Source organism: Canis lupus, chromosome 2 (genome assembly GCF_003254725.2).
Source record: "Canis lupus dingo isolate Sandy chromosome 2, ASM325472v2, whole genome shotgun sequence".
Classification (NCBI taxonomy): Eukaryota; Metazoa; Chordata; class Mammalia; order Carnivora; family Canidae; genus Canis; species Canis lupus.
In genome coordinates, this window is record NC_064244.1 from 33,388,463 (window position 1) to 33,415,390 (window position 26,928).

Consider the following 26,928-nt stretch of genomic DNA (forward strand, 5'->3'; position numbering starts at 1 on the left):
CCATCCTGTCATGACAGTATTGTCGTGATGGCTCAGGCCTAATGGTGATGGCATAAGATATAGCAGGAGCCTGGCTGTGTTGTCCAAGGTCTCCCAGAGTATATCCTGTCTCCTCACAGGAGCCCTCTTCTCCCCCACCCGTCCTCTCTTTGCAGGCTCTGTCATCCCCGGACATCCATCCAATGGCCCCTGCTCCTTGGAGTGGCCCCTTGCCCTAGATGCAGCCGTGTGCCCCTCATGGGGTTGGCATGCCTGCTCAAGCCACTCCATATTCCCCAGGGCTCTCACTACAGACAAGGGCCCTGGAAGGGCAGGCATGCTACCCTCTAATGCCTTCAGCCTGACTCCTGGGCTCTGTCCATGATGAAACGATATCCACCACCGTACTGCCCTGTCCTAGAATAAGGAGGGGTCTAAGGAATTATGTCTGTGCAAGGGGATTTGGACATTTCAGATAATAAATGCCAATTCTTCATGTCTGTCGGAGTCCAGCCAAAGAAAGATGGCACACTCAGATAGGTAATCTGAGAATTGTTGATAAGGGGTGCTGTTTAGGGGCAGCTGAGTGGCTCAGTTGGTTGAGCGTCAAACTCTTGGTTTCAACTCAGGTCATGGTCTCAGGATCCTGAGATCAAGCTTCGCATCAGGCTCTGCGCTGGGTGTGGAGCCTGCTTGAGATTCTCTCTCTCCCTCCCCCTGTCCTTCCCCCACCTACCCTCACCCATGCACACACAGGTGAGCACTCTCTAAAAAAAAAAAAAAAAAAAATTTTAAAAAGGGAGTTGTTTAGAAAGGGCAGGTATAAGAAAACCACAAGGAGAATGAGTGCTCCAGAGGAGATATTAGCAGGAAACCAGGACCATTGCCAAGTCTGAGCAGCATGGGAAAGGGACAGGTAATGGAATCTGGGGAGAGACAGGGTTACCGAGAGCATGGTGGAACTGTGACCTCAGGACAGATATGCAGAGAGCCCACAATGACCTTGATACTGCAGGGAGGGATCTGGGGGGATACCTACCCCAACCTCACCCTCCTCCCTCCCTCTGTTCTCCCACTGGGGCTTCCTGTGGACTGAATATGACCAGAATTCAGAGAGCAAGGGAGCCTGTTGATGCTATCCGAGGACTGAGGAGGCAGAGAGGAGAGTCAGTCTGGTGGGTCTAATGGAAGACACTTGACACACCCCTTATCAGGTAAGTCTATGTGATATTTGGAGTTTACAGAAAGTTCCATACAGTCATAGTCCTCACAGCAACCCTGTGAGGTAGGTAGGGCAGTGATTATAATCCCATTTCATAGATGAGGACACTGAAGTTCAGAGACGTCAAACAACTTGCCCAAGGCCATAGGATTAACCTTGAGATGTTAAGTTCAGGGGCCTTCTCTGAGAGACCCCCCTGGGAGAATGCCCTTCAATCCACACTCTTGGGGATACAGTCTTGGGGAGCACTGGGGGTTCAAGCCAGCTAACCTTGGGCCTCAGAAGATATCTGTGCGGAGTGGGAGAGGCTGTTCCAAGCCACTGATGAAGAGATTGGGCTCTTGGGACAGTGTAGAGGAGGTGGGTACGATCGAGGTGTCCATGCTGCCCATAGTAACCTCCCTTTCCTCCTGCCGCAGGTGCCGGAGAATCTCCTGTGACAGGGAGAAGCTGCTGCCCTCTGCAGGTTCTGGAACAAGCATGGGGAAGGTGGGGGAGGAGTGCAGTGAGGACCTCTTATGTTCTTTACATTCCCTGAAACTTGCTGAGCAGATCCTCCAACCTCCCTGCATCCCTCCCCACCCCTAGCCCCGGGGCTAGTTTCCTGGAATTCTAGAGCTAGAATTGCTTTCAGAGATGACAGAATTCTACTTTCTCAGGCTCAGAGATGATGCTCAGAGAGGGGCAGAGACCTGCCGGGGTCACAACGTGAGGCAGTAGCAGAGCTGAGGCTGCAGCTAACCCCCCCACCATCTCTTTGTTCTTCCGCTTCTTCTGGCATCCCTAGATGAAGTGAGGGGATCCTAGAGCACATCTCTTCAAACTTCACCCAGGACCCATAGCCAGATACCTCAGAAAGCAAGTGAGTGTCCTGGGTGGAGAGGCAGGACCTCTCCCCAGGGAGGAAGGAGCAGGGTTTGAATGCCTTGACCACTTGGGAAGGCCCAGGGCATAATGCTGCCATAGCTCCTTCTAACCCCTCAGAACACCTGACTCTTCCCACCCTGTGGCCTATCAATCCCTCACCCTGGTAGACAATGAGGCGGCAGTTGTTCTGCAACTCAGGGGCATCTGCCAGGATGTCTTCAAGTGTCCGGCAGAAGAGTTTGGCCTGCTCAAGCCGATCCTCCCGGCTAAAGCCAGCTCGGCCATCCTGTGACATGGCAAAAAGGGTCTGCAAGGGGGTGGCATACTCCAGGACACAGATACCTGCCTGGAGGAGATGAGAAGACAAGATTCAACCAGGGCCCAGATAGACAGACTCTGGACCCTGGTGCCACTGTTGGGGCCCCGCTCCTCCAGCCTGTAGAGATGCAGCTCTGGGAGGTGGCTACCCTGATGAGATCTATGCTATCTATGCCTTTGCTCCTAAAATCAGGACCAGGACTGTACTAAATTTATCCTTCACAGATTCCTCCTTCCCAGATCCCAGAGCAGGGTCCCCCTACACCCCCCGAGTCACCTGCTATCAACAACTCTAACTGGAAATCAAATCTGGAGGCTGTGCTCTGGGCTTCAACACTGGTCTGGGTTTCCCCCAACCTATGTGAGATCTTAAGACATTCTCACAGCTTTGTCTAGGACAGCTTTATGGTCAAGCGCATGGTATGCCAGGATTATTGTCCAAATTCTTACTGGTTCTCTGAGTCTTAGTTTCCTCATTTGTAAAGCAGGGATCATAACAGTCCTTACCCCACAGGTGGTAGTGAGGGTTAAATGAGGCGGTCAGATGAACAGCGTCTGGTATGCAGTAAGTGCTCAAGTAGTGTTGCGTATTGTTATCATCATTCAGAGCTGAAGCTTGCCCAGCTCTGGGACCAATTGGGGAAATTAAGGTCAGAGAAGGGTAGTAAATTTTTATCAGGGCTTGGCCAGGGGTCAGAATTCTGGTGCTCTGGGCTTGACTCCTCTTTAGCAGCTCTCACCTCCCTGACCACTCACCGGTTGCCCTTTTTCCAGAAGTTCATAGACGCTGTTGGTGTAAACCCGGCGCTTGATGCCAGCACGGTTAGCACTTTGCTGGGGCAGCTCATATAGGAAGCGAATGTTGGGGTCGACCACACTCAGGTCATCAGGCACCCCACAGTCCAATGGGAAGAGGATGTGCAGCCGATGGCTCCCTATGCCCTGTAGCATGTTGTTGTGCAATGCCTGTATCCGGGCTGGGAGCCCTGGGATGGAGAGGCCCGAGAAGTCATTCCTATTAATCCTATTTCCCACCCAACCCAGGACAGTAATCCAGGTCATTGGTTCCCTCAATGTGTAGGTGCAAGAGAACGAAGGGTCCAGTCCACTTGCATTGTGCAGGAGCCAGGAGGGGCAGAGCTTTCAGGAACTCTCCAGCCCCTCCCTCTACTCCTTTTCCCTCTCTCTCCCTTCATCTGTCCTTTGTCTAGATTTCTCTGCTCACCCCACTCCTTCCCACAACAGATTTTAGAGATCTGGGAGGCAGGAAGAGCCCTAGGAGGTGACCTTCCCAGCATTCCCAGGTACACGGAGTCTGGCCTCTAGCTCCAGACCTATTTCCTAGCAGAAGCCATGGTGACAAGGGCAGACAGCAATGAGATATGGGAGAACCATGGCCTCAGCTAGCAAGTCAGAAGAAATGAGACATGACATATGTGCTCACAGGAGAGTGGTTAAGGGTCCAGGCTCTGGGAAGATGTGGGTTCAAATCCCATCTCCTCGTCTCACTACGCTGTGTGACTTTGGAGAAGTCACTCTACCTCATAGAACCACAATTTTCTTACCTCTAAAACAGGGAGGATGATTATCCCTTGCCCACAAGGTATGAATTAAAAGCAAAAATGCACACAAAGGGTGCAGAGCATGAAGTAAATATTCATTGGAAGAATTCACGGTTAACCTGGGAGAAGTCACTTACTGGCTCAAAGCACCATACTCCTCCCTATAAACCATGTCCTTCATGCCTGCAGAATTGCTTTGGGAATCAAATTTTTAGGAATAAAAATTATTTTTTAAAGATCTTATTTATTTATTTGACAGAGAGAAAGAGTGTGCACCAGCAGGAGGAGTGGCAGAGGGGGAGGGAGAAGCGGGCTCCTTGTTGAGCAGGGAACCCAATGTGGGGTTCAATCCCAGAACCCTGGGATCATGACCTGAGCCAAAGAAGGCACTTAATTGACTGAGCCACCCAAGTGCCCCAGGAATAAAACTTCTTTGAAAAATATAGGTTCTAGAAACACAAGAGATTTTATGTCCTATTGTCTTAGAGGTCTAGAAATAGGAGTATAGAGAATGGCTCACCTGGCAGGATCAGCCGCAGGTACCCAATAAAGTATGACCATGCCAGCCCATGGGCCACGTTGAAGTTCCTTTTTTCACAGACTGCAGAGACCTCAGCTGGGGCTAGGCCCTGTGGACAGCAGGGTGGGGCTAGGGAGCCTCCATGAAGGAGAACCAGAGCCCTCCTCCTCAAGATTTCCCAATCTGCTGCCAACTTGATCCCTTCTCTGCCATTGCTGGACCCGCTGTTGTAGGACATTATAGGCTCTACTCTAAGGACCAACCTCTGAACTAGTCTTACTCTGAATACTGAGCTCAGAGTAGCTCATACTAACTGCAGCCTCCACTTGGCTACATCCTCCACCTCCCTCTGTGTCTTACCTGGAGCTCCAGGAGGATGTTTAGTGCCTGTGAGAGGCCGAGGAGGGCAAGCATCCAAGTGAAGGGCAGGCCAGCTATGTTTGGGAGGGAGCCGTAGAAATAGCAGGACAGCAGGAGCAGAGCCCCACAGCGAATGGGGCAGCCCAGGCAAGCCCGTGTAGCCCTCCAGTAGCTGCCCTGGTACCTGCAGGTGACAGTCAAGCTCCCAACTCCAGCCCAGCTCAGCCAGAGAGATTCAGGGAGGGGCAAGGCTGGGTATCAGTCACAAGAACAAGACAGGTAGGGTGCCCAGTCGCCACGGGTAATGGAGTCACCTGGAGTGGAGATGGCACAGCTCTTCAGTCAGATAACAGACCCCCTTGAACAGCAGTCCCAGCTGCAGGGAGGCCAGGTGGAGCACCAGCCATTGGAGAATGTGTTCCGGTAGCTCCCCTAGCCCCCAAAGGGCTCCCAGGCTGACAGCCAACAGGACCAAAGCTGCCTTCTGGGCCCTGGTCCCCCTGGGCCGTGGGATGGATGGGTGCAGGCTAGCCTGGAGCATCTGTGGGTACCAAGAAGCCCCAGCTGTTACCCCCTTACCCCACTACCGCTTCCAGACAGCTCTCGTTCTTCCTGGTGCCCAGCCGGAGTCAGAGGCTGTGGTTGGAGATGCCTCTAGGGGACAGGCTGGGCATAGAGTGTCCCAGAGCTCCTGTCTGGGACAGATTTGTTGAAAACAAAGCAGGGGGAGAGGAGAAGTGCATGTGTCCACACATATACACCCTACCCAACCCCAGTAAGACCACAGATGTAGTGAAGAAAGAAAGCAGTGACTGTCCCAGACTCAGACCTGAAAGTGTCCTGGGAGGTTCTACCCCCCTAGGGACTATCAAAGACTTGAGTTTCCCCTCTCCCCAGAATCCACCCCAGAAAAGACCTTAGTCAGCAAAGGTGCCACCACAGTCTGGGGGTGCAGGCAGGGCAGCCGGAAGGCTGGCACTCATCTCTGGGTCTCTGGGGTCCTCAGCCTTGGAGCCTGTGCTCCACTACTCCTAATCCTACCTACCTTCTATATCTGAGACTGCAGCTTGTTTCTGGAAGACAACAGGGAGAAGAGGTCTGGTGCAATGCCTCCCAGCGACCGAGGGCAGCTTCCTGGGTACGGCCTGAAAAACAAACATTAAATGACAATCAAAACTTTCCACAACACTCTAGCCCTGGTGTCTCACCAGACCACAGCTTATAGGAGGAGGGTAGTTCCTGCTCCCCGGGGAGAGAGGAAGGGCCCCCACGAGCCATGCCTCAATCTTGGTATGGGGAGGGAGGCTTGAGAAAGCCCTTGTTCCAATGCCATTTGCTCCACCTCATAATCCCCTGCAGCCACAATCCTGAACACTCAAGCCCCCATGATCAAACACAGTCTACCAACACCCAGGCAGGCCTCCACAAGACCAACAAAGACACTCCCAGACAAAGGCAGCACACACACTGCACCGTGCTGAGTTTTATTCTGATTTCTAGATGCACATCCTCTTTTTCTGAAGACTGTGATATCAGGAAGGAGGAAGGGAGAATGAGTGGCTATTTCCTGTAACGACAGCCTTGCGGCTAAAAGGCTTTGTAGCAGCAGAGAGTCTTTGGGGGAGTGGAGATTTGGCTCCCTGCAGGAAGTGGCCACACTTGTGATTTCTCAGGGACAACCCTGTAGTTCTAGCCAAAAAAGCAGTCCTGGGGAACTTCATCATCATCGTCATCATAAATTGTTTACCATGCTCCAGATATTATGCTAAGAGTTACACATATTATTTTACTTAATCCACTGAGCATAGGGACGCCTGGGTGGTTTGGTGGTTTAGCATCTGCCTTTGGCTCAGGGTGTGATCCTGGAGTCTCAGGATCGAGTCCCGCATCGGGCTTCCTGCAATGAGCCTGCTTCTCCTTCTGCCTGTGTCTCTGATTCTCTCTGTGTCTCTCATGAATAAATAAATAAAATCTTAAAAAAAAATCCACTGAGCATAACACTATTTCCCATTTTACAGGTAGGTAATCTGAGGCTTAGTGGAGTGAACTGCTTGTTCTGTGCCATGACTTCATGGGAAAGGGTAGAAGTTACCAGAACCAGGTTTCACACCAACAGTTTCCTCTGGGGTGACCAGGAGTGTCTCTGGCTGTTCTCCTGCAAACTGATAAGCTGATTTGATTTGAAGATGGGGCAGGCCTAAAGAGTGGGGTTGGGGTGGCACCCACACAGCAGCAGCCATTCATTCCTGACTGGGTCAAAGGGTCTTCGCCTGGACCCTCCCCCGAATCACACCAGAAAAAGATGACACACCACATTCATAGATCCACTGGCCTCCCAGAAACAAGGAGGCTTCCTGAAATCTCTTGATTGTGAAAATCACTTCCTCCAAATGGGGGAATTCCCTACTTCTTCTCTTCCCTACAAGTGAGTCACAAAGGGGCCCCCTGAGGTGAGCAAGGGCTCAGCTACTTCAAAACCAAAGAAAATCAAGGTTGCCCAAAAGAAGGCCTAGCAGGGTCCCCCCAGAGCGGGCACCTTCACACCTGCCCCAAGAGCCAGCTGTGCCAAGTAGCCAAGGGCTTCCCGGCTACTAAGGACCAACTCCCCGAGGGGGCACTGCTGTTGCCTCTCTACGGCTCTGCACTGGTCATCTCTTCCCCCCAAAAGTGTTCTCATCCCATCTTTTCTCCTGAAGGAAGTTCCTCTTTTTTTTTTTTAATTTTTTTTATTTATTTATGATAGTCACAGAGAGAGAGAGAGAGAGAGAGGCAGAGACATAGGCAGAGGAAGAAGCAGGCTCCATGCACCGGGAGCCTGATGTGGGATTCGATCCGGGTCTCCAGGATCGCGCCCCGGGCCAAAGGCAGGCACCAAACCGCTGCGCCACCCAGGGATCCCCGGAAGTTCCTCTTGTATAGGCCAGGGTCGCACTATGCATCAGAAGCCTTAAAAAACACACATACCATGGTGGACCCAGCAATCCATTTCCAGGAACCCTTTGTCAATAAATAATCAGACAAGGGCACAAACATGCCCATTTTTCAGATATTTGTAGCAGTATCATTTACACCAGAGAAAAACTGAAAGTTATCTAAATGCCCAACAATTGAGGACTTGTTAACTAGATGTGATTCATCTTACAGTAGAAGGTTGCATACCAGGGCACCTGGATGGTTCAGTAGTTGAATGTCTGCCTTCAGCTCAGGGCATGATTTTGGGGTTCTGAAGTCGAGTCTCGCATCGGGTTCCCCGGAGGGAGCCTGCTTCTCTCTCTCTGCCTGTGTCTCTGCCTCTCTGTGTGTGTCTCTCAGGAATAGAGACACACAGAGAGAGGCAGAGGGAGAAGAAGGCTCCATGCAGGAACCCCGATGTGGTGCTCAATCTTGGGACTCCAGGATCACACCCTGGGCCAAAGGCAAGGGCCAAACCGTTGAGCTGCCCAGGGATCCCCAAATAAATAAAATATTTTAAAATGTTTTTTAAAAAAAGGTTGCATAGCCACCAAAAATGATGATGTAATTTTGTACCTATTGACTTTTTTAGAAGATTTATTTGTTTATATTGGGGAGGGAGGGGCAGAGGGAGAGGGAGAGAGAGAGAATCTCAAGCAGACTCCCTACTCAGCACAGAGCCCTTTGCAGGGCTTGATCCCACTACCCTGAGATCATGACTCAAGCTGAAACCAAGAGTCAGACACCCAACCAACTGAGCCACATAGGCACCCCTGTATTTGTTGATTCTTAACCACATTTATTATACATTTCTTACTGGAAAAAAGCAGTGTACAAGACAGCATAATAGCATTTTAAGAAATATATTTTGCATGAAAAAGGTCTGGAAGCACAGATGTCAAAATGCCAATAATGATTACTCTATGCAGTAGGAATGCAGGTGATTTTTAGCATATTTTCCTGTTTGCTCATTATGTTTTCTTGGGTTTCTTTTCCCAAGATTGAACATGTATTGGTTGTTTCATGCTTGGAGTATGCTCTAAAAAGAAAAAAATCCCAGCATTGCCTCAGGGCCTAGAAGATAGGATTGCTGGTGAATATGTCAGGCCAGGCCCTGTTGTCATGACACCAAGAGCAGGGCTGGGGCAGTGGGCATTATGTAACTGCACCAGCAATTAACTACAGATGTGGTGAAGGCTTCAAAGAATGTACTTCTATTGCTGTTCTGAGAAGATCCTGGAATACCCCAGTCTAGACTTTCCTGAAGAAATGCCACTGAGTTTGGAAGGACCAAGGAAAGGGTGGTGGAGAGGAATGTAGGTGTGGAACATTCTGATAGAGCAGCACGTGTAAAAGCCCTAGGGTGGGAAGGAGTTTGATCTGTAGAGAAACAGAAATGGCTGGTGTATCTGTAACGTGTGAGCATGTTGGGGTTCTGTATCAATTTCTTAGGGCTGCTGTACCAAAGCACTAGAAATGTGGTGGCTTAAAACAACAGAAATTTGTTAAATAGAAATTTACTCACAGTTCTAAAAGCTGGAAGTCTATAGTCAAGGTATTGGCAGGGCCATGCCTTCTCTGAAGTCTCTAGAGAAGAATCTTTTCTAGCCTCTTCCACCATCTGGGGCCCCCAGGGGATCCTTGGTTTGCAGCTGCAGCTCTTATATCTCGGCCTCTGTCACATGGTGTTCTTCAGCTTTGCAACTCTATCTTCACATGGTGGTTCCTCTTACAAGGACACCAGTTGTATTGGATGGGGCCCACCCTGATGACTTCATCTTAACTTGATTAAATCTGCAAAGAGGCTATCTCCAAATAAAGTTCTGGGATCGAGTCCCGCATTGGGTTTCCTGTAGGGAGCCTGCCTGTCTCTCATGAATAAATAAATAAACTCTTAAAAAAAAAAAAAAGTTTCCTGATATTCATGTGTAAAGGTCCCTGAATGGTGGGGGGCTTGTATTTTTTTTATTTTTATTTTTTTTTAAAGATTTTATTCATTTATTCATGAGAGACACACATGGGGAGAGAGAGAGAGAGAGAGAGGCAGAGACACAGGCAGAGGGAGATGAGGCCCCACGCAAGGAGCCCGACGCGTGACTCGATCCCGGGTCTCCAGGATCAGGCCCTGGGCCAAAGGCGGCGCCAAACTGCTGAGCCACCCGGGCTGCCCAAGTAGGGGTATTTTAATATCAGTTAACCATGGTGTATACCTAGGATCCCACTCTGGCCTCTACCTCTCCTAGCTATGTGACCTTGGCCTAGTTATTTAAATTCTTTGAGCCTCAGTTACAATGGGGATGGTAATATCTTTTATCACATCAGACTGTCATGAGGATAAAAAGATATGTTGCACTTGTAGACAAGACTTGCTCTAGATGCTCAGTGATTACTCATTCTAACTGCTACCAGCAGCAGCTGCAGCAACAGCACTGACGACCACACTCTTGGAGTTGCCAGCTTCAATCACCTTGGCCTCTATAATGGTCTCAAGTCACCTCTCCAGCAGACACAGATTTGATGTCTCATCCAGGGGTGGCTCTGAGTCTGACCCCAGCCGCTTCCTTGTTATAATTCCATTGCCCCATCATGGAGCCAACTAGTGTGTCATGGTCCTTCTTGGACAGGACAATATCCAAGTAGATGTGATAGAGAAAGAGGTCCTGGATGATGAAATGATTAAGGGCGGGGAGCATAGGGAGTGAATAATGGATCCACATCCTTCTGGAAGGAAGTTATCTAGCAGGGTAAAGAGATCTGATTTTTGTTTGTTTGTTAGTTTTTGCTAACAGCTTTATTGAGATATAATTTACATAACATACAACTCATATATTTAAAATGCACAATTCAAGGGCGCCTGGATGGTACAGTCGGTTGAGCATCCCAGGCTTCATTTGGGTTCTGGTAGTGATCTCAGGGTCGTGAGATTGGGCCTGTGTAGGGCCCCTTGCTCAGCACAGAGTGTGCTTCAGATTCTTTCTCTCTCTCTCTCTCTCTTTCCACCACTTCTGCTCATGCTCTCTCTCTCTCTCAAATAATAAATCCATCTTTTTAAAAAATTTAAATAAATAAATAAATATAATACACAATTCATTATTTTTTAGTATATTCACGTAGTTGTGCAACCATCACCACAATCATCTTAGAACATTTTCATCAAAAAAAAAAAAAAAAAAGAACATTTTCATCACCTCCCCAAAAAAAAAACCCTGTAGCCATCACTGTTCAAACACCCTCACCCCTACCTCATTCCAGGCAATAACTAATTTACCTCTGTCTCTACAGATATGCCTATTCTGGACATTTCCTGTAAATGACCTCAAACAAATATAACTGTGTCTGTCTTCTTACATTTTCAGGTTTCATCCATGTTGTAGCATATATCCATACATCATTCCATTTTATTGTTGAATAATGTTCCATTGTGTAACTATATCACGTTTATTTACTCATTCACTAATTGAAGACATTAGAGTTTTTTCCATTTTTTTGGCTATTATGAATAATGCTGCTATGAACATTATGTGCAAGTGTTTTGTGGATTCTCATTTCTCTTGGGTATATACCTAGGAGTGTGGTTGCTGGGTCATATGGTGACCCTATGTTTAATTTTTTGAAGAATTGGACAGCCCTAGTGGTGCAGTGGTTTAGTGCTGCCTACAGCCCAGAGTGTGACCCTGAGGACCCGGGATTGAGTCCCACGTCGGGCTCCCTGAGTAGAGCCTGCTTCTCCCTCTGCCTGTGTCTCTGCCTCTCTCTCTCTCTGTCTCTCATAAATAAATAAATAAAATCTTTTAAAAAAATGTTTTTGAAGAACCATCAGACTATTTCCCAAAGTGGCTGCACTATTTTACATTCCCACCAACAGTATATGAGGGTTCGAATTTCTCTACATTCTAGCCCATATTTGTTTCTTATCTATCTTTTTTATTATAGCCATCCTAGTAGGTGTGAAATAGTTTCTTATTATGGTTTTGATTTACATTTCTCTGATTGCAAGTGATGTTGAGTATCTTTTTATGTGCTTATTGCCATCATATATCTTTTGTGTGAAAGGTCTATTCATATCCTTTGCCCATTTTTAAAATTGGGTTGTCTTTTTCTTATAATAATAATAACTTATTATTGTAATTATCATAATAGTTCTTTTTACATTCTAGATACAAATCCCTTATCAGATATGGACTGCAAAAATTTTCCCCTATTCTGTGGGTTGTCCTTTCGTTTTCTTTGCACTGTCCTTTGAAGCACAAAAGTTACTAACTTTGATAAAATCTAGGTATCTATCTTTTCTTTTGTCTCTTGTCCTTTTGGTACTATAAGAAATTATTGCCTCATCAAGGTCACAAAAATTCAAACTTATGTTTCTGTCTAAGAATTTAATACTTTTGGCTCTTACATTTAGGTCTTTGGTCCATTTTTTAGTTTTTTTACATGTGATGTGAGTTAGGGGTCCACATTAATTCTTTTGCGTGTAGATATCCAATAGTCACAGCATCATTTGTTGAAAAGACTATTTTTCTCTGTTGAATTGTTTTAGCACCACTGTCAAAAATTATCCAACTGGGGGGTGCCTGGGGGCACAGTTGGTTGAATGGCCAACTCTTGGTTTTGGCTCAGGTCACCGATGGAGCCCCACGTTTGGCTCCATGCTTGGCAGGATTCTCTCTCCCTCTCCCTCTCCCCTTTCTGCTCATTCTCTCTCTCTCTCTCTCTCTCTCTCTCTCTCTCCCTCCCTCCCTCTCAAATTAATCTTTTTTTTTTAATCAACTGACTGGGAATGTGAGAGTTTATTTGTGAATTCTCAATTCTTTTCCATTGATCTGTATGCCTATCCTGATGCCAGTCCATACCATATTGATTATTATAGTTCTGTAGTAAGTTTTTTTTTTAAGATTTATTTATTTATTCATGAGAGACACAAAGAGAGACAGAGACACAGGCAGAGGGAGAATCAGGCTCCCCACAGAGAGCCGGATGCAGGACTCCATCCCATTCTGGATCCCAGGGTCACTTCCCAAATGTGGAAGGCGTCAGACGTTCAACTGCTGAGCCACCCAGGCGTCCCTTGTAGTAAGTTTTTATTTATTTTTTATTTTTTTTAAATTTTTATTTATTTATGATAGTCACAGAGAGAGAGAGAGAGAGGCAGAGACACAGGCAGAGGGAGAAGCAGGCTCCATGCACCGGGAGCCCGACGTGGGACTCGATCCCGGGTCCCCAGGATCGCGCCCTGGGCCAAAGGCAGGCGCCAAACCGCTGCGCCACCCAGGGATCCCTGTAGTAAGTTTTTAAATCAGAAAGTGGGAGTCCTCCAACTTTGCTCTTCTTTTTCAAGATTTTTTTTGGCTATTCTGGGTCCCTTAAATTTCCATATGAATTTTGGAATCAGCTTATCAACTTCTGCAGGGATGCCAGTTGAAATTTTGAGAGGGATTGCATTGAATCTAAGATTATCACCATCTTCACAGTTTAAGTCTATAAATATGAGGTATCTTTCCATTTATTAGGATCTTTATTTCTTTTTAGCAATGTTTTATAATGTATAGAGTGCAAGTTTTATACTTCTTTTGTTAATTTATTCAGAAGTATTTTTGGGGAGTTTTTATTGTGGTAAAATAAATATAACATAAAAATTGTCATTTTAAGTGTAAAATTCAGTGGCATTAATTACATTCACATTGCTGTACAATCACCACTACTACATATTTATTCATCATCCCAAATAAGCTCTCTACCTATTAAGCAATAACTATTTTCTCAGCCCTTGATAACCTCTAATGTACTTTTTGTCTCTATGAATTTGCCTATTTTAGATATTTTATATAAGTGAAATCATACAATATTTGTCCCCTTGTGTCTGGTTTATTTTACTTGGCATAATGTTTTTAAGGTTATCCATATAGAAGCATGTATCAGACCTTGATTCTTTTCTATGGATCAATAATATATTCACACACACAGTACATTTTGTTTTGTTTTTTTCTTTGACAGAAAGAGAGAAAGGGAGAGAGCACAAGCAGGAGGAGCTGGAGGAAGAGGGAGAGGGAGAAGTAGGCTCCCCACTGAGCAGAAAGCCTGACTCAATCCCAGGACCCTGATATCATGACCTGAGCTGAAGGAAGATGCTTAACCAACTGAGCCCCCTTACATTTTATTTATTCATTCATCTGTTGATGGATGCTTGGCTTGTTTCCACCTTTTGACTATCGTGAGTGATGCTGCTATGAACATTCTCATGCAAGTATCTGTTTGAGTCCCTGACTTCAATTCTTTGGGGCATATACACAGACGTGGAAATGTTAGGTCATATACTAATTCTAAAAAGTTTAACCTTTAAAAAAAAATTTTTTTTTTTATGATAGTCACAGAGAGAGAGAGAGAGAGAGAGAGAGAGAGAGAGAAAGAGAGGCAGAGACACAGGCAGAAAGAGAAGCAGGCTCCATGCACCGGGAGCCCAACGTGGGATTCGATCCCGGGTCTCCAGGATCGCGCCCTGGGCCAAAGGCAGGCACCAAACCGCTGCGCCATCCAGGGATCCCTAAAATTATTCTTTTATTTATTCATAAGAGACACACAGAGAGAGGTAGAGACATAGGCAGAGGGAGAAGCAGGCTGCATGCAGGGAGTCTGATGTGAAACTCCATCCTGGACCCCAGGATCATGCCCTGAGCCAAAGATAGACACTCAACCGCTGAGCCACCCAGGTGTCCCTATGTTTAACCGTTAAGCTAAACTTTAAACTAGGCGGCTCTGGTGGCTCAGTGGTTTAGCGCCGCCTTTAGCCCAGGGCCTGATCCTGGAGACCTGGGATCCAGTCCCACGTCAGGCTTCCTGCATGGAGTCTGCTTCTCCCTCTGCCTGTGTCTCTGCCTCTCTCTCTCTCTCTCACTGTGTCTCTCATGAATAAGTAAATAAAATCTTAAAAAAAAAAAAAGAAACACTAAACTGTTTTCTATTCTGTTCTTTTTAATGCTATTGTAAATCAAATTGTTTTCTTAATTTCACTAGATTTATAGTTTTGTATCCTGCTTTTTAACTGAGGAACTTATCATAGGCATATTTGTGGGGCAATAAAAGTAAAATCATTATAAATTTAGGTGTATGCCCAGTGTTCTCTAGTATAGAATTATGAATCATGAGGTCATGAGGCAGTCACCCATTACTGGGCATTTAGGTTCTTTTAAACTTTTCTCTACTATAAGAAACTTTGTAGTAAACATAAGGAGGTCATCTTTGTGCACTTACTTTTCTGATTATTAGGAGCTATTCTCAGAAGTGGGCTCAAAAATTATATGTGTTTTTCAAGCTTCTGATGGATAGTACCAAAAGTTTCGCTAGATGTACGCTGTTTGCTTTAGAAGCAAAATTGAAAAAATAGGAAACAACCCAAACTTTCAAAACCACAGGGTCAGTTAAAATAGTGATGGTGTATCCATAGAGTGGCAGGGTGAACAGCTGCAAAAAATAATGTAGCACTACACTTGCTGACACTGAAGGACACTTAAGAGTATATTCTGAAGTCACAGAACTTGTTACAGAATAGTTCATATGAAATAAACTCTGGTGCCTCCATTCAATGAAATACTCTGTAGCTCTTTAAAAATTGAGGCAACTTCCCATATCAGTATATGGAAATATCTGAGAGAGAATTCAGAGAGGTGACAGAGCACACTGCAGAACAGTGAGTGTGGAAACCTAGGGTAGCTCTGCTTATATATTTGTAATATGCAAGAAGATGGTGAAGGAAAAAAAAAAACAAAAGAAGAAGATGGTGAAGGTGGTGAGCTTCAGGGAGGGCAAGTGAGTGCCTGGGAGCAAGTGAGAGAGGGAGACTCGCAGCTGCATATCATTTGGTGCTTTTGTACCTTCTAAATTTTATTTTGTGTACATTATTACCTATTCCAACATTAAATAAAATAGCAGTAAACCATGGTATTTATATTATGATCCCATTTTTATTTTTTGAAGTAGTTGTATATATTTGCATGAGAAAGATTCTGGCTGTAAATACAACAAAATGTTCACAGTGGTTATTTTGGAAGGAGACTTATTGAATCTAGAAATTTAAAAACATATCCACAAATCTCTTGTACTGCTGGTGGGAATGCAAGCTGGTGCAGCCACTCTGGAAAACCGTATGGAGTTTCCTCAAAAAGTTAAAAATAGAGCTAACCTACTGCCCAACAATTGCATTTCTAGGTATTTACCCAAAGGATACAAATGCAGTGATCCAAAGGGGCACCTGCACCCCAATAGCAACAATGTCCATAATAGCCAAACTATGGAAAAAGCCCAGATGTCCATCAACAGATGAATGGATAAAGAAGATACGGCACGCGCGCACACACACACACACACACACACACACCACTGAAATATAACTCAGCCATCAAAAAATGAAATCTTACCATTTGCAATGATGTGGATGGGCTAGAGGATATTATGCTAAGCTAGATAAAGCAGTCAGAGAAAGACATCTACATGATTTCACTCATATGTGAAATTTAAGAAACAAAACAGAGGATCATAGAGAAGGGAGGAAAAAATAAGATGAAGTCAGAGAGGGAGACAAACCATAAGAGACTCTTAATCGTAGGAAACAAACTGAGTGTCTTTGGAGGGGTGGGGGTGAGAGGATGGGGTAAATGGGTAATGGGCATTAAGGAGAGCATGTGATGTAATGAGCCCTGGGTGTTATATGAACTGATGAATCGCTGACCTCTATCTCTGAAATTAATAATACACTATATGTTGGGACGCCTGGGTGGCTCTGGTTGAGCATCTGCCTTCGGCTCAGGGCATGGTCCTGGGGTCCTAGGATCGAGTCCTGCATCGGGCTCCCTGCATGGAGCCCACCTCTCCCTCTGCCTGTGTCTCTGCCTCTCTCTCTCTGTGTCTCTCATGAATAAATAAATAAAATCTTTTTAAAAATACACTATATGTTAATTAACTGAAATAAAATAAAATAAAACCACAAATCTTTGCTGCTCCTCCTTTCAAAAGGCAGAGACTAATCCCTGCCCAAGTTTAGGCCTAACTGGATCACTCGTTCTGGGGACAGTCAGTTGCCATGTCATAAGACACTCACACAGCTATGGAGAGGTCCGAGTTGTGAGCTTCAAAGCCTCCTACCAATAACCAGCAACATCTTGCCAGGCAAACAAATTAGCACCCTAGGAAGTGAAACCCCCAGCCCTGGTCAAACTTTCAGATTCCTGCAGCTCTGGCTGACAGCCTGATTGCAATGTCATGAGAAATCCTGAGTTAGAACCACCCAACTAAGCAACTCCAAAATTCCTGAAACTGAAAACCTGTAAGATAATCCATGTTTGTTGTTTGAAGCTAAGTTTTGGGATAATTTGTTACACAGCAATAGATATAATAATCTGAGATAATTTTGGATTTTCATTTTCCTTATTGTACTTAGAAATGTTTATTAAAATGAGTACATACTGTATGAGTAATCAAAACTGAGAAAGAAATGAGCCAGAGAATAATGGAAAAACAGCTCAGCCTAAGGTTCATTAACTCAGCTATGTGATCCTTCGATGGGGACACTCTGGCTTCTTAGTTTGATTGAAACATCCTTACGGGCTTTAGAGGACCTCAGGTGCACTTCAACTTGCCATCAAAAGGTCTCTGCCCTCCTGGGCTGTGTTCATGGAAAGGTAGATCCACATCATGGAAGGTGACCTCATGCTTCCCCCATCCCTGATATCAGACCAGATCTGGGCATCAGACACTGGTGTCTAGAAGCTGCTGAAGGGCCGGAAGTTGTCTCTTCCTTCTTTTGGGGCCTCTTGTCTCATAGTTCCTTTCTCAATTGTGCACTCCAACAAGACTAGGCCTTCTCAGTGTTCTAGACACTCCATACTCTCTCTCACTGCCTAGATGGCTCTTCCTGTCGCCTGTGTGGTCCCCTAACCGTCCCCTACCACCCCATGATGCTGCATTTCCCGGCAAGCAGACTAAGCTCAGGCCATGAGCAAAAATTCTCCCACTGTTTCTTTCCTCTTCTTTTTATTTTTTATTTTTTGATTGATTTATTTACTTGAGAGAGGGGGAGGAGCAGACAGAACTTCTCAAGCAGATTCCCCACTGGCATGCACCCTGACATGGGGCTCAATCCCATGACCCTCAGATCACTACACCAGCCTAAATCAAGAGTTGGACACCCAACCAACTGAAGCATGCAGGCACCTCCCCTGATTTTTCTTTAAAACTTTGGCATTTGAGGGCAGCCCTGGTGGCGCAGCAGTTTAGCGCCACCTGCAGCCCAGGGCGTGATCCTGGAGATCCTGGATCGAGTCCCACGTCAGGCTCTCTGCATGGAGCCTGCTTCTCCCTCTGCCTGTGTCTCTACCTCTCTCTCTCTGCATCTCTATGAATAAATAAATAAAATCTTAAAAAAAAAAAAAAAAAAACTTTGGCATTTGAAAAGCCTTGTAGCTGCTCACCAGACCATAGGGACATCTTCCTAAGAAGTCTTCCCAGACCCCATGCTGGGTAAGAGCCTTGCCTCCTGCTCTGTGTCAGTCTAAATCTTTCCTATTTGGCTTTGTGCATGCTTTATTGTTACTGCTGGTTGGTTGCTGGTTTCTTGGACAGACTATAAGCCACGGAGGGCAGCATCAACCTTGTTTGGTCTCAGCTGTGGCCCCAAGGCCTGACACATAAGACATGCTCTGCATATAGTCACAAACAGTAAACACACAAATGAACTCAGGAGACCTGAGCAACCTCTGTGTAACCGTAGAAGACAAAGCTAAGATAAATCAAAGTGAGTCAAATTTTGGTTCTAAATCAGGAAGAATCTTCTAATCATATACGCTGTGTATGAGGGAGTGAGCTGTGATCACCAAAGGAGTTTATAATAGGAAGCCTGGTGGGCTCTCTGGGAGGGAAGACTGTAAGAGAATTCCATACTGGACAGAATTTGTGAGTTCCTAAGATCCCAGGCAAGTTGGCTTTTGAGGAAGTCATGAGGGTGTTTTTCTAGTGGAGGAGGGGCAAGGAGGTAAATTTGTTTTTTCCAATTAAGGAACTTCCTTGTGATTCAGACTGGCTGAGCCCAGCTGGTCAAGTTCACCCACACTTCCTCAACTCAGCCTATCTCTTCTACACGCGAAAGGCTGTCCATGTGGCTGGCACTGGTGACACCTGGTGGCCATTTGGACTAGGAGGGAAGCCGCCCTACCACTCTCAACCACTGCTTGATACCCATCACTTCAGCTGTACGGACAGGCTTCATCTCCCTGGACCTCAGTTTCCTAATCTGCAAAGAGATTGTTTAAGGTATGAGACAGGCTGCATGTCAAATGCTTAGAGCAGTGTCTGGCGTGTGGTAAGCATTCAGTGAGAATCCAGTGGGGGGGGGGGCACCTGGGTGGCTCAGTCTGTTAAGCCTCTGACTCTTGATTGTGATCTCAGGGTAGTGAGATGGAGCCTTGAGTCGGGCTCCGTACTGGGCATGGAGCCAACTTGGGATTCTCTCTCTCTCTCTCATTCTTCTCCTCCTTCCCTCCCACTTGCTCTATCTTGCTATCTCTCTCTCTCTCAAAAAAAAAAAAAAAAAAAAAAAAAAGAATCTTAGTGGCTATTACCATTGCTATAGACCCAATTCAAGTCCTTCCCACAACCCCCAACTAGCTGAAGACATATTTGAGGGCAGCGGTTAGAGTACCTTGACTCGGTATCCAGAGAAGACACAGGACATAGCAGTGGTCTTTGTTGGCTTTAGAGGGCACCTGCTGGCTGGTTTCCCTTAGTGCCTTTCTTACAGGCTAGAGAGGGGCTGGCCCTGCTGGCTGAAGCTGACTGGCTTTCCATTCCTTGAGGCTATAATGAATCATTCATACAGAATGGGCTTGAGATCTCTCTGATAAGCCAAAAAGCAAAGAGAGACAGTTTGCCACCAGGAGAACAAAGACGCCATCCCCGGATGACCTGGATGGGAAAAACAGACTCAAAACCCTCAGCAGAGGAGGAGGGATAGGCCAGGCCCATGAGGCCATAGAGAAGAAGGCTGATATATAGGCACAGGTTCTCCTTGGCTTCCTTGGGAGGAGTGTGCCTTTGAACCAGACTGCTGTGGGTAGCAGTGTGAGGGGAACTGGAAGAGTCCACTGTTGCCCAATCATTCCCTCTCTTCCATCTTCAGGGCTGGTTTATTCTGGGTTGCTCTTCTTTCTCATGCTATCATGCCAGGTCCTAGAATTGCCTTGAGCTCAGAATATTCCCAGATAGTCATTCATTCGATAGTCAACAAGTATTTATTGAGCTCCTTCTCTGTGCCAGGCACCTTGCCATTGGAATTTACGTTCTGGTTGGAGGGACAGACAAAGGAGCAGACAGACAAAACTATACTTAATAAACATTGTTTGGGAGTAAGCCCGGGGCTTGCAGAGAGCAGGAGAGAGGTGGCCTTTAAACTGGATCTGAAGGAAATGGGGGCCATACAGTCTCTGGGGAGGGGGGACTTGCATTTAGGCTGGGTGAGGTGGGGGGGAGGGAGAGGGGGAGGATGGGAAGAGCTCTGGGATTTTTCAGGAGCTGCAGGAAGTGGTCTCAACCACAGACTTGTTAAACATGGGTGCCACTTCCAGGGCCCGGGGACCCCAAATCAGCATAGTTAACAAGCTCCACGAGTGATTTTGATACGAGTGGGACTGTGGCTCACCATGTGAGAAAGGCATAATGAAAGATGGGCTGGAGGTCACAGGTGCTGTGCTGTGAAAGGCTAGTAGGTCAGACCCAGTAAGGTCTTTATATCAAAGGAACAGGAAGGCCACTCAAGAGCCTTCATCCTGGGAACGACAGAATCTTTACAAAGACTCCTCTGCAATGTGGAAAATGGGTAGAAGAGCGCTTCAGCCCAGAGCAGACATTGGCCTGAATCAAGAAAGAGGCAGTGGGGACAGAGAAGCAGCCGGATTTGGGAGAGGAGGTGGGACTGTAGCATCCGCAGAGGCCGGTGGTGATGCGCTCGCTGAGATGAGAGAAGGAAAGCAGCCAGAAGGCAGGGGAATGTGTGAGGGAAACCAAAATCTGGTAAGGGAAGTTGGAGGTGTGAGAGGGAGGGAGGGCGGGAGGCAGGCATGAGGGGAGGGAGGGAAGGATTCAATGTGGGGGGTCAAGGGGCTGGGAGGCACAGACCGCTGGGGCCGCGTCCGCCGTCTGACGACCGGCAGGGCGAGGATGGGAAAGGCGCGGCACCTCGGGGACGCCGAGGTCGGAAGGCCCCACCCTCGGGTGCGCGCCGAGTCCGCAGCTAGACCGAGGTCAGAGCAGCCCAGACCGCCGCTGGTCCCAAACCCTGATCCGTCCCCGTGGTCGCCGAGCCAGCCCCTGCCATTCCGGCGTGCCCAGGCCGGTGACCTCACGCGGCGCGGGCGCCCGCCCCGGCCTCCGCCAGATGGCTCTGCTCGGGCGGTCCTGGGCGCCGCCCTCGGGGCGGGGCGGGGCGGGGCGGGGCGGGGACACCCGGCGGCCCGCCAGCAAGCGCTCCGGCCTCCGCTCCGCTGGGCTCGGGCGGCGGGTCCCGGCCTGTCCCGGCAGCCGCAGCCTCGAGCCCGGCCGCTGCCTGGAGGGCCCTGACCCCGCCTCCACGCTGGTGCCCAGGGCGTGGGCGTTTTTGCGCACCCCAGGGGTACGCGGGTCAGAAACCTGGGCACCATTCTGGAGAGCGATGCCATCCTCGCACCCGCACCAGGCAGCCACGGGGCCTGGTCGGCCGTTCTGCCCTGCCCAGAACCCTTCCCGGAACCCTGCCCTCTCTCAGATCGGCCAGCTTAAGTAAAGGAATAGACTTGGAAATCAACAGCTAGCTCTGACCTTGAGGAACAATCTTCCCTTGCTCCAGTTTACCTTCAGATTAGATAGAAATGGTAATGCCACCTCAAAAGATTGTTGGGAGGACTAAATGAATCATCTTTTTAATCATTAAGCAAGTAGCCAATACATACCAGGTATTTGAACCATTCTCTTTGTGTTGCTGGAATATAATCACTGACCCAGACTTTTCTTTTAAGATTTATTTGTTTATGATAGTCACAGAGAGAGGCAGAGACACAGGCAGAGGGAGAAGCAGGCTCCATGCCAGAGGCGGGACTTGATCCTAGGACTCCAGGATCGCCCCCTGGGCCAAAGGCAGGCGCTAAACCACTGAGCTACCCAGGGATCCCCTGACCCAGACTTTTCAATGGCTTCTGACTGCCCTCAAGATCCAGTCCAAACCTTTAGCTTAGGCTACAAGGAACTTTCAGTCTCATTTCCTGTCATTTGCCATCTCTTCCTCCCCCACATCTTTGGCGGTTTTATCAGAGACTTCTTTGTGTCTTGACCTGAATACCTTTTCCCATTTTCTTTTTTTTTTTTTTAATTTTTTATTTATTTATGATAGTCACAGAGAGAGAAAGAGAGAGGCAGAGACACAGGCAGAGGGAGAAGCAGGCTCCATGCACCGGGAGCCCGACGTGGGATTCGATCCCGGGTCTCCAGGATCGCGCCCTGGGCCAAAGGCAGGCGCCAAACCGCTGCGCCACCCAGGGATCCCCCCTTTTCCCATTTTCTCTCCTCACATTTGAGTCCCATCTCAAAAGCCTACCTGTCATATACTCCCCAATAATCCCAAAGTTTTAAGATGCCCAGAACTGGCATTATAAAAGACAAAATGGAAAGACTAAGAAACAATGTGTCACAATTATGAATATGTTTGAGCACTCTGTGCTTAGTTCGAGGGACAAAAATAGCTAAGGAGATAATTGAGCTGGGATATTAAAAGAGAAGAGGAACAGGGAGGGAGGAACAAAGAAAAAGAGTTTCCTCCACCCTCTAGCCCAACAGGTGTCCAGGCCCTGAAGAGACACCCTCAACCCTATCCCCAGAAACCAGGGTCAGGTCTCTGGACAGAACCGGTTTATAGGTTCTTGGAAGCTATTGTTGCATACCTATTTAAGTAGCTTTTCCAGATGTGGGAAAGGATGCCACATGAGTCACCTGCCCATTGGCATCTGACCCCCTGAAAACAGGAGGCAAGCACATGTGAGACCAGATCTGAGACCATGTGCGCTGATAGAGGTCTGAATTGACAGTCTCTGTGGGTAATCTGGACCCTAGCAGATCCATGTAAACAACCTGATATGCCCATGCTTATGCCATGTCCTTCAGCACTCCTCACCAGTCAGGTCATCCCAAGCATCCAGTGAACTGAGGTAAGGGACACAGAGTATTAAACTCCTCCCCAACCATCCGAGTCTTTCCTCAGTACTTACAAGTAGATGTTCCAGACATTGGGCTGGGCAATGCCCAGTAGATGGGACAGACAGAATGATGTCATTCTTGCCCCAGAATGATGTCATCATTCTCCAGTCTAATGACAGAGATGAGTCAACCATCAGAACAAGATGTGACCTGTGGTGTGAGAGGATGACATGAACTAGGAACAATGTAGTGCAGTGCTTAGAGGCCTAGACTGGCCTCAGATGATACTGTGAAAGTGCTTAGTGCTAAACATGACACACGAGTAATAAAAAAATAGGTACTTAAGAGGCTGTGTTGAGGATGCGGAAGTTTAGTGTCTAGCTTATCCTCTCAGCCTTCTGCAGGCTTCTGATCAAATATGAACTACCCCTGTTAAAACTCTGTAGTCACTCACAGCATGCCTGAGTAGAGATGAGCATCCTCCTCTCCTCCTTATAGCTTGGGCTCAGATCAGAACAGAGGACAATAGAAGGTGGCAGACAATGGGAGAAAGGTCGACGAAGGGGCTACACCTCTAGAGGAGGTAGCTCAGACCTTTTGGGTGCCAGTGAACACCAAAGGGCCCATTGGATGGAAGGCTGCTCCTTGGAGGCTTGTTTTGGAAATCCGTTTGCATAAGAACGAGAAAGCATCGATTATCTGAATCAAAAATAGAGAAGTGCCCTCCTTGGCACTGCCTGGTGATGTCCCCGACTCTCCAGATCATCAAACACACAACTGCTGATGCCAAAGAGTAACAAAAAAGGGACTATATTAGTGCTTGGGTCTTCTTTCTTGTCTTTCTTTTGACCCAAACTTTTAGATCTGCTGAGGTTTCTTTTTTTTTTTTTTTAAGATTTTATTTATTTATTCATGACAGACACAGAGAGAGAGAGAGGCAGAGACACAAGCAGAGGAAGAAGCAGGCTTCATGCAGGGAGTCCCACATGGGACTCGATCCCCAGGTCTCCAGGATCATGCCCTGGGCCAAAGGCGGTGCTAAACTGCTGAGCCATCCGGGCTGCCCTCTGCTGAGGTTTCTTATTCTGGAGTTCACTGGACCACAAGAAGACAGGAATCCATCCAGGGGCTAAATATAAAGCCAGTCCATCAGCTCCCATCCCTACCCAAGTTTTGCCAAACTCGGGCTTTACTTTCTCATTACAGGATAAATATATGCTCTTTTGCAAATAAATTAGAAACCACAGATAAGCAACAGAGCTACTTCATATAAATTTTATCATTTTCCTCAAAAATATGAAAAGTTAAACAAAACATACTCTGAACGTTTGTTCCTATCACTAAAACCTTCTCCTGCTGCACAATTTGTAATTGCTATAGACTGTGGTGTTGGAGAGATATGTGTATGTGTGTGTGTGTGGCCAATTACCCATCATCAGGCACAGAGCTTGTTTCTGCTCATAAATAACACTGAGAGGACCATCCTTATAACAAAATCCTTGTGAGGCTCCTTAGTTATTTCAAGGAACATTTCTTGGTGTGGATTTGCTGGGTCAAAGGGAGCCCCCCTCTTTTTTTTTTTTTTACTATATTGTCAAAATACAGATGGGCCTATTAAGTGTCAGACTTTAGGGGTCAAGTTAGGAGATAAAGCTGCTGGGAAGTAGAGAGAGGTGGACAGCCTGGGTTTGTAGCTATTCCTAGGGAGTCCTGGGATGTGAAGCTAGAAAATAATAATGGAACCAGTTGGCTCTCATACTCCAGCTGCCCTATATGCTGTTCCAGTTCCCCCCAGCCAGGGCCTCCCAAGGGATCTATAGGAGGGAAGGGAAATCTGTCCCTGGGGAGTGAGGGATTAGGGCTAGTGGTGCTAAATTAATAACCTAAACCTTTCTGCTTTTCCTTGGGATTTAATTTTAGGCATTGTGCTAGATGATTTACAGACATTATATGATTCAATTCTCACCAAAGCCTGAGGAGATAGGTATTATCTTTATTTCCAGTGTGTGGATAAGGACCCTGAAGCACAGAGGAGCCAAGTGGTTTGACTAAGGCCATAGAGCTAGCAGGCGGTAGAGCAAGAGTGCTGAAGACAAGAAGCTTCCCCGACCCTCAGCCCTGTTGTTGGGCCTACTGGAATGGACCGAAATTTGGCCACCCTGGGAAGGAGGAACTTGCTGAAAGAGGACTTGAAGCTTTGGCCTAGGCCACCTCTCAACCTTCTCTAGGAGCTGATCCTGCAATGAGGGAATCTTACACATAGCCCCATCTGGCACTGGCTACCTTTGACCTCTAGGTGGATTGGCTAGCTCCAGAAAGGATGGAAGGGTAGCTCAATTGGAAGGGATTGGGGAATTAATCCCTTTGTGTCCTAGGAGGGTCTTGAATAATTGGAGAGACAATGATTGATGATGGGGGTATTGAAAATCCTAGTGCGTGGACCAGAGGTGAGAAAGGGGCCTGGGAAAAACTCCTGATACAAGGAGGTCACGGGAAGATGAACTACCAGCAGGAGGGGAAGATGGACAGGTTTGGAAGTACAGCTAGCTTGGAGGTAGAGAGCACTGGTTTCAGAGTCCCAGCTTGGGCTTTCAGTGCCATCTTTGCTTGCCTTGTCACTTTGAGCAGTTAAGGACTCTAAGCCTTCTCTTTCTTATCTGTAAGAGTATCTTCTGCCCAAGACAGTTGTGAGGGGTTTGGTGCCTAAAAAGTACTCAATAAATGCTAGGCATTTTTATTACCAAATGTTGAAGATCTGATACTGTGTGTGGTAAGGAGCCATAGTTATGCAGTACTTGGCCACCTCTGAAGGCCCAGCCTAGAGACTCCCTGGGGTAGAGAATCAAAGGAGGCCTGAGGATCATTAATGCGAAATCCCCTTAGGAGGCTCCAAGCTCCTGTATCCTAGCCAGGAAGACCTTTATGATGATTATTAAACCCTAGACAGAGGCCCAATTCCAAACTTACTGTCTCTTTCTCTGGTAAGGGTCAATAGTCTCCCTGGGGCCTTCACAGGGGAAATTTTATATTTGGGTAGAAATTTTAGATCTGGGTAGAAATAGGTGAGAAAACCACACTCTGAAGCTGAGCCAGGTGAGAATCCCCCCTCCAGCCCTCTACCTCTGGAGGCCAGCAAAGAGCACCTGGGTCTCCAGAAATAGGTGCAGGGCCAAGAAAGAGTGACCAGTGCCCCTACTTCCATTCCCTATGCTGCTTTCTCTCCCCCACAGTTTGATAGACTGTGCCTGGAACCAGTGGAAAAAGCAAAAGTTACAGATGCCTTAAAAATGCATCCCCTAAAAAAAAAAAAAAAAAAAAAAAAAAAGCATGCCCTGACTGCAGAACTCAAGTTAGGGAGCAGAACAGGTTGTAGAAACCACTGAAATTAGACCACAAAAGGGACTTTGTTTCCCTCACAGCATCCATGTTAAGTTAGAGGAGGGTGTGGTTCACCAAGGGGACCCCATGCACATACACACATGCCTAACATCCTGTCTGGCTTTAGTGTCAGCAGCAGGCCACACTGATCTTGCTCTAGCCATCCTATGAGTGTGACAGGCCTCAGCTCAGCCACCCATTCCCAGGAGCCTGGCAATATTTGAAGGGACCTGGTACTCCGAAGGGCAATCTGGTTGCAGACTGCCATTTACAAGATGATGAAAAGGTCTTTGGGGGAAGACAGGAAGAGCTAGCACAGAACAAAAGCAAGCAAGAATGCTTGCTTTTGAACCATGAAAGCTAGTGCTGCAGAAGGAGAGGCCACAGCTATTTCTCCCTGACTCCCAGGCCTTTGTGTAGGCTTTTTCTCCACCTGGAAAAGGCAGCCTCTCTTAAACCAGGCCAGGTTACCTTCTACCTGTAATCTAGGTTTCGAATGAGATGTCTTCCCTTCGAAGACTCTTCTGAAACCCACAAACTGGATTAGGACCCCTCCGTTGTGCTGCATA

The 26,928-nt window shown here is 47.1% G+C and overlaps 1 protein-coding gene and 1 pseudogene across 17 annotated transcripts; one reads left to right on the top strand and one right to left on the bottom strand.

Annotated features, from left to right (window-relative positions):
- LOC112658885 (60S ribosomal protein L17-like) overlaps positions 1–26,928 on the top strand; it is a 384,311-nt pseudogene that overhangs the window by 341,912 nt on the left and 15,471 nt on the right.
- Positions 1,187–9,453, bottom strand: STING1 (stimulator of interferon response cGAMP interactor 1). 17 transcript variants are annotated; one of them, XM_025445358.2, is made up of 8 exons: positions 9,306–9,453; positions 5,874–5,973; positions 5,143–5,369; positions 4,829–5,012; positions 4,469–4,577; positions 3,143–3,372; positions 2,228–2,414; positions 1,187–1,670 (listed from the first exon to the last, which is right to left on the bottom strand). In XM_025445358.2, exons 3-8 carry the CDS (start codon positions 5,367–5,369, stop codon positions 1,480–1,482), a joined length of 1,128 nt encoding a protein of 375 aa, XP_025301143.1. In that variant the 5' UTR covers positions 5,874–5,973; positions 9,306–9,453; the 3' UTR covers positions 1,187–1,479. The 17 variants fall into 17 exon arrangements, with proteins under 17 accessions (XP_025301143.1, XP_025301146.1, XP_048957492.1 ...); XM_025445361.3 differs by lacking the exon at positions 9,306–9,453 and adding an exon at positions 6,302–6,415; XM_049101535.1 differs by lacking the exons at positions 5,143–5,369; positions 9,306–9,453 and adding exons at positions 5,408–5,523; positions 6,302–6,412 and having other exon boundaries at positions 4,829–5,142.

Coding starts and splice junctions, on each gene's coding strand:
- STING1 (XM_025445358.2), bottom strand. CDS start 5,369: ATGCTCCAGGCTAGCCTGCACCCATCCATCCCACGGCCCAGGGGGACC. Junction 4,578..4,828: donor ACATCCTCCTGGAGCTCCAG/GTAAGACACAGA, acceptor TGCTGTCCACAG/GGCCTAGCCCCAGCTGAGGT. Junction 3,373..4,468: donor CCTGCGGCTGATCCTGCCAG/GTGAGCCATTCT, acceptor TCTCCATCCCAG/GGCTCCCAGCCCGGATACAG.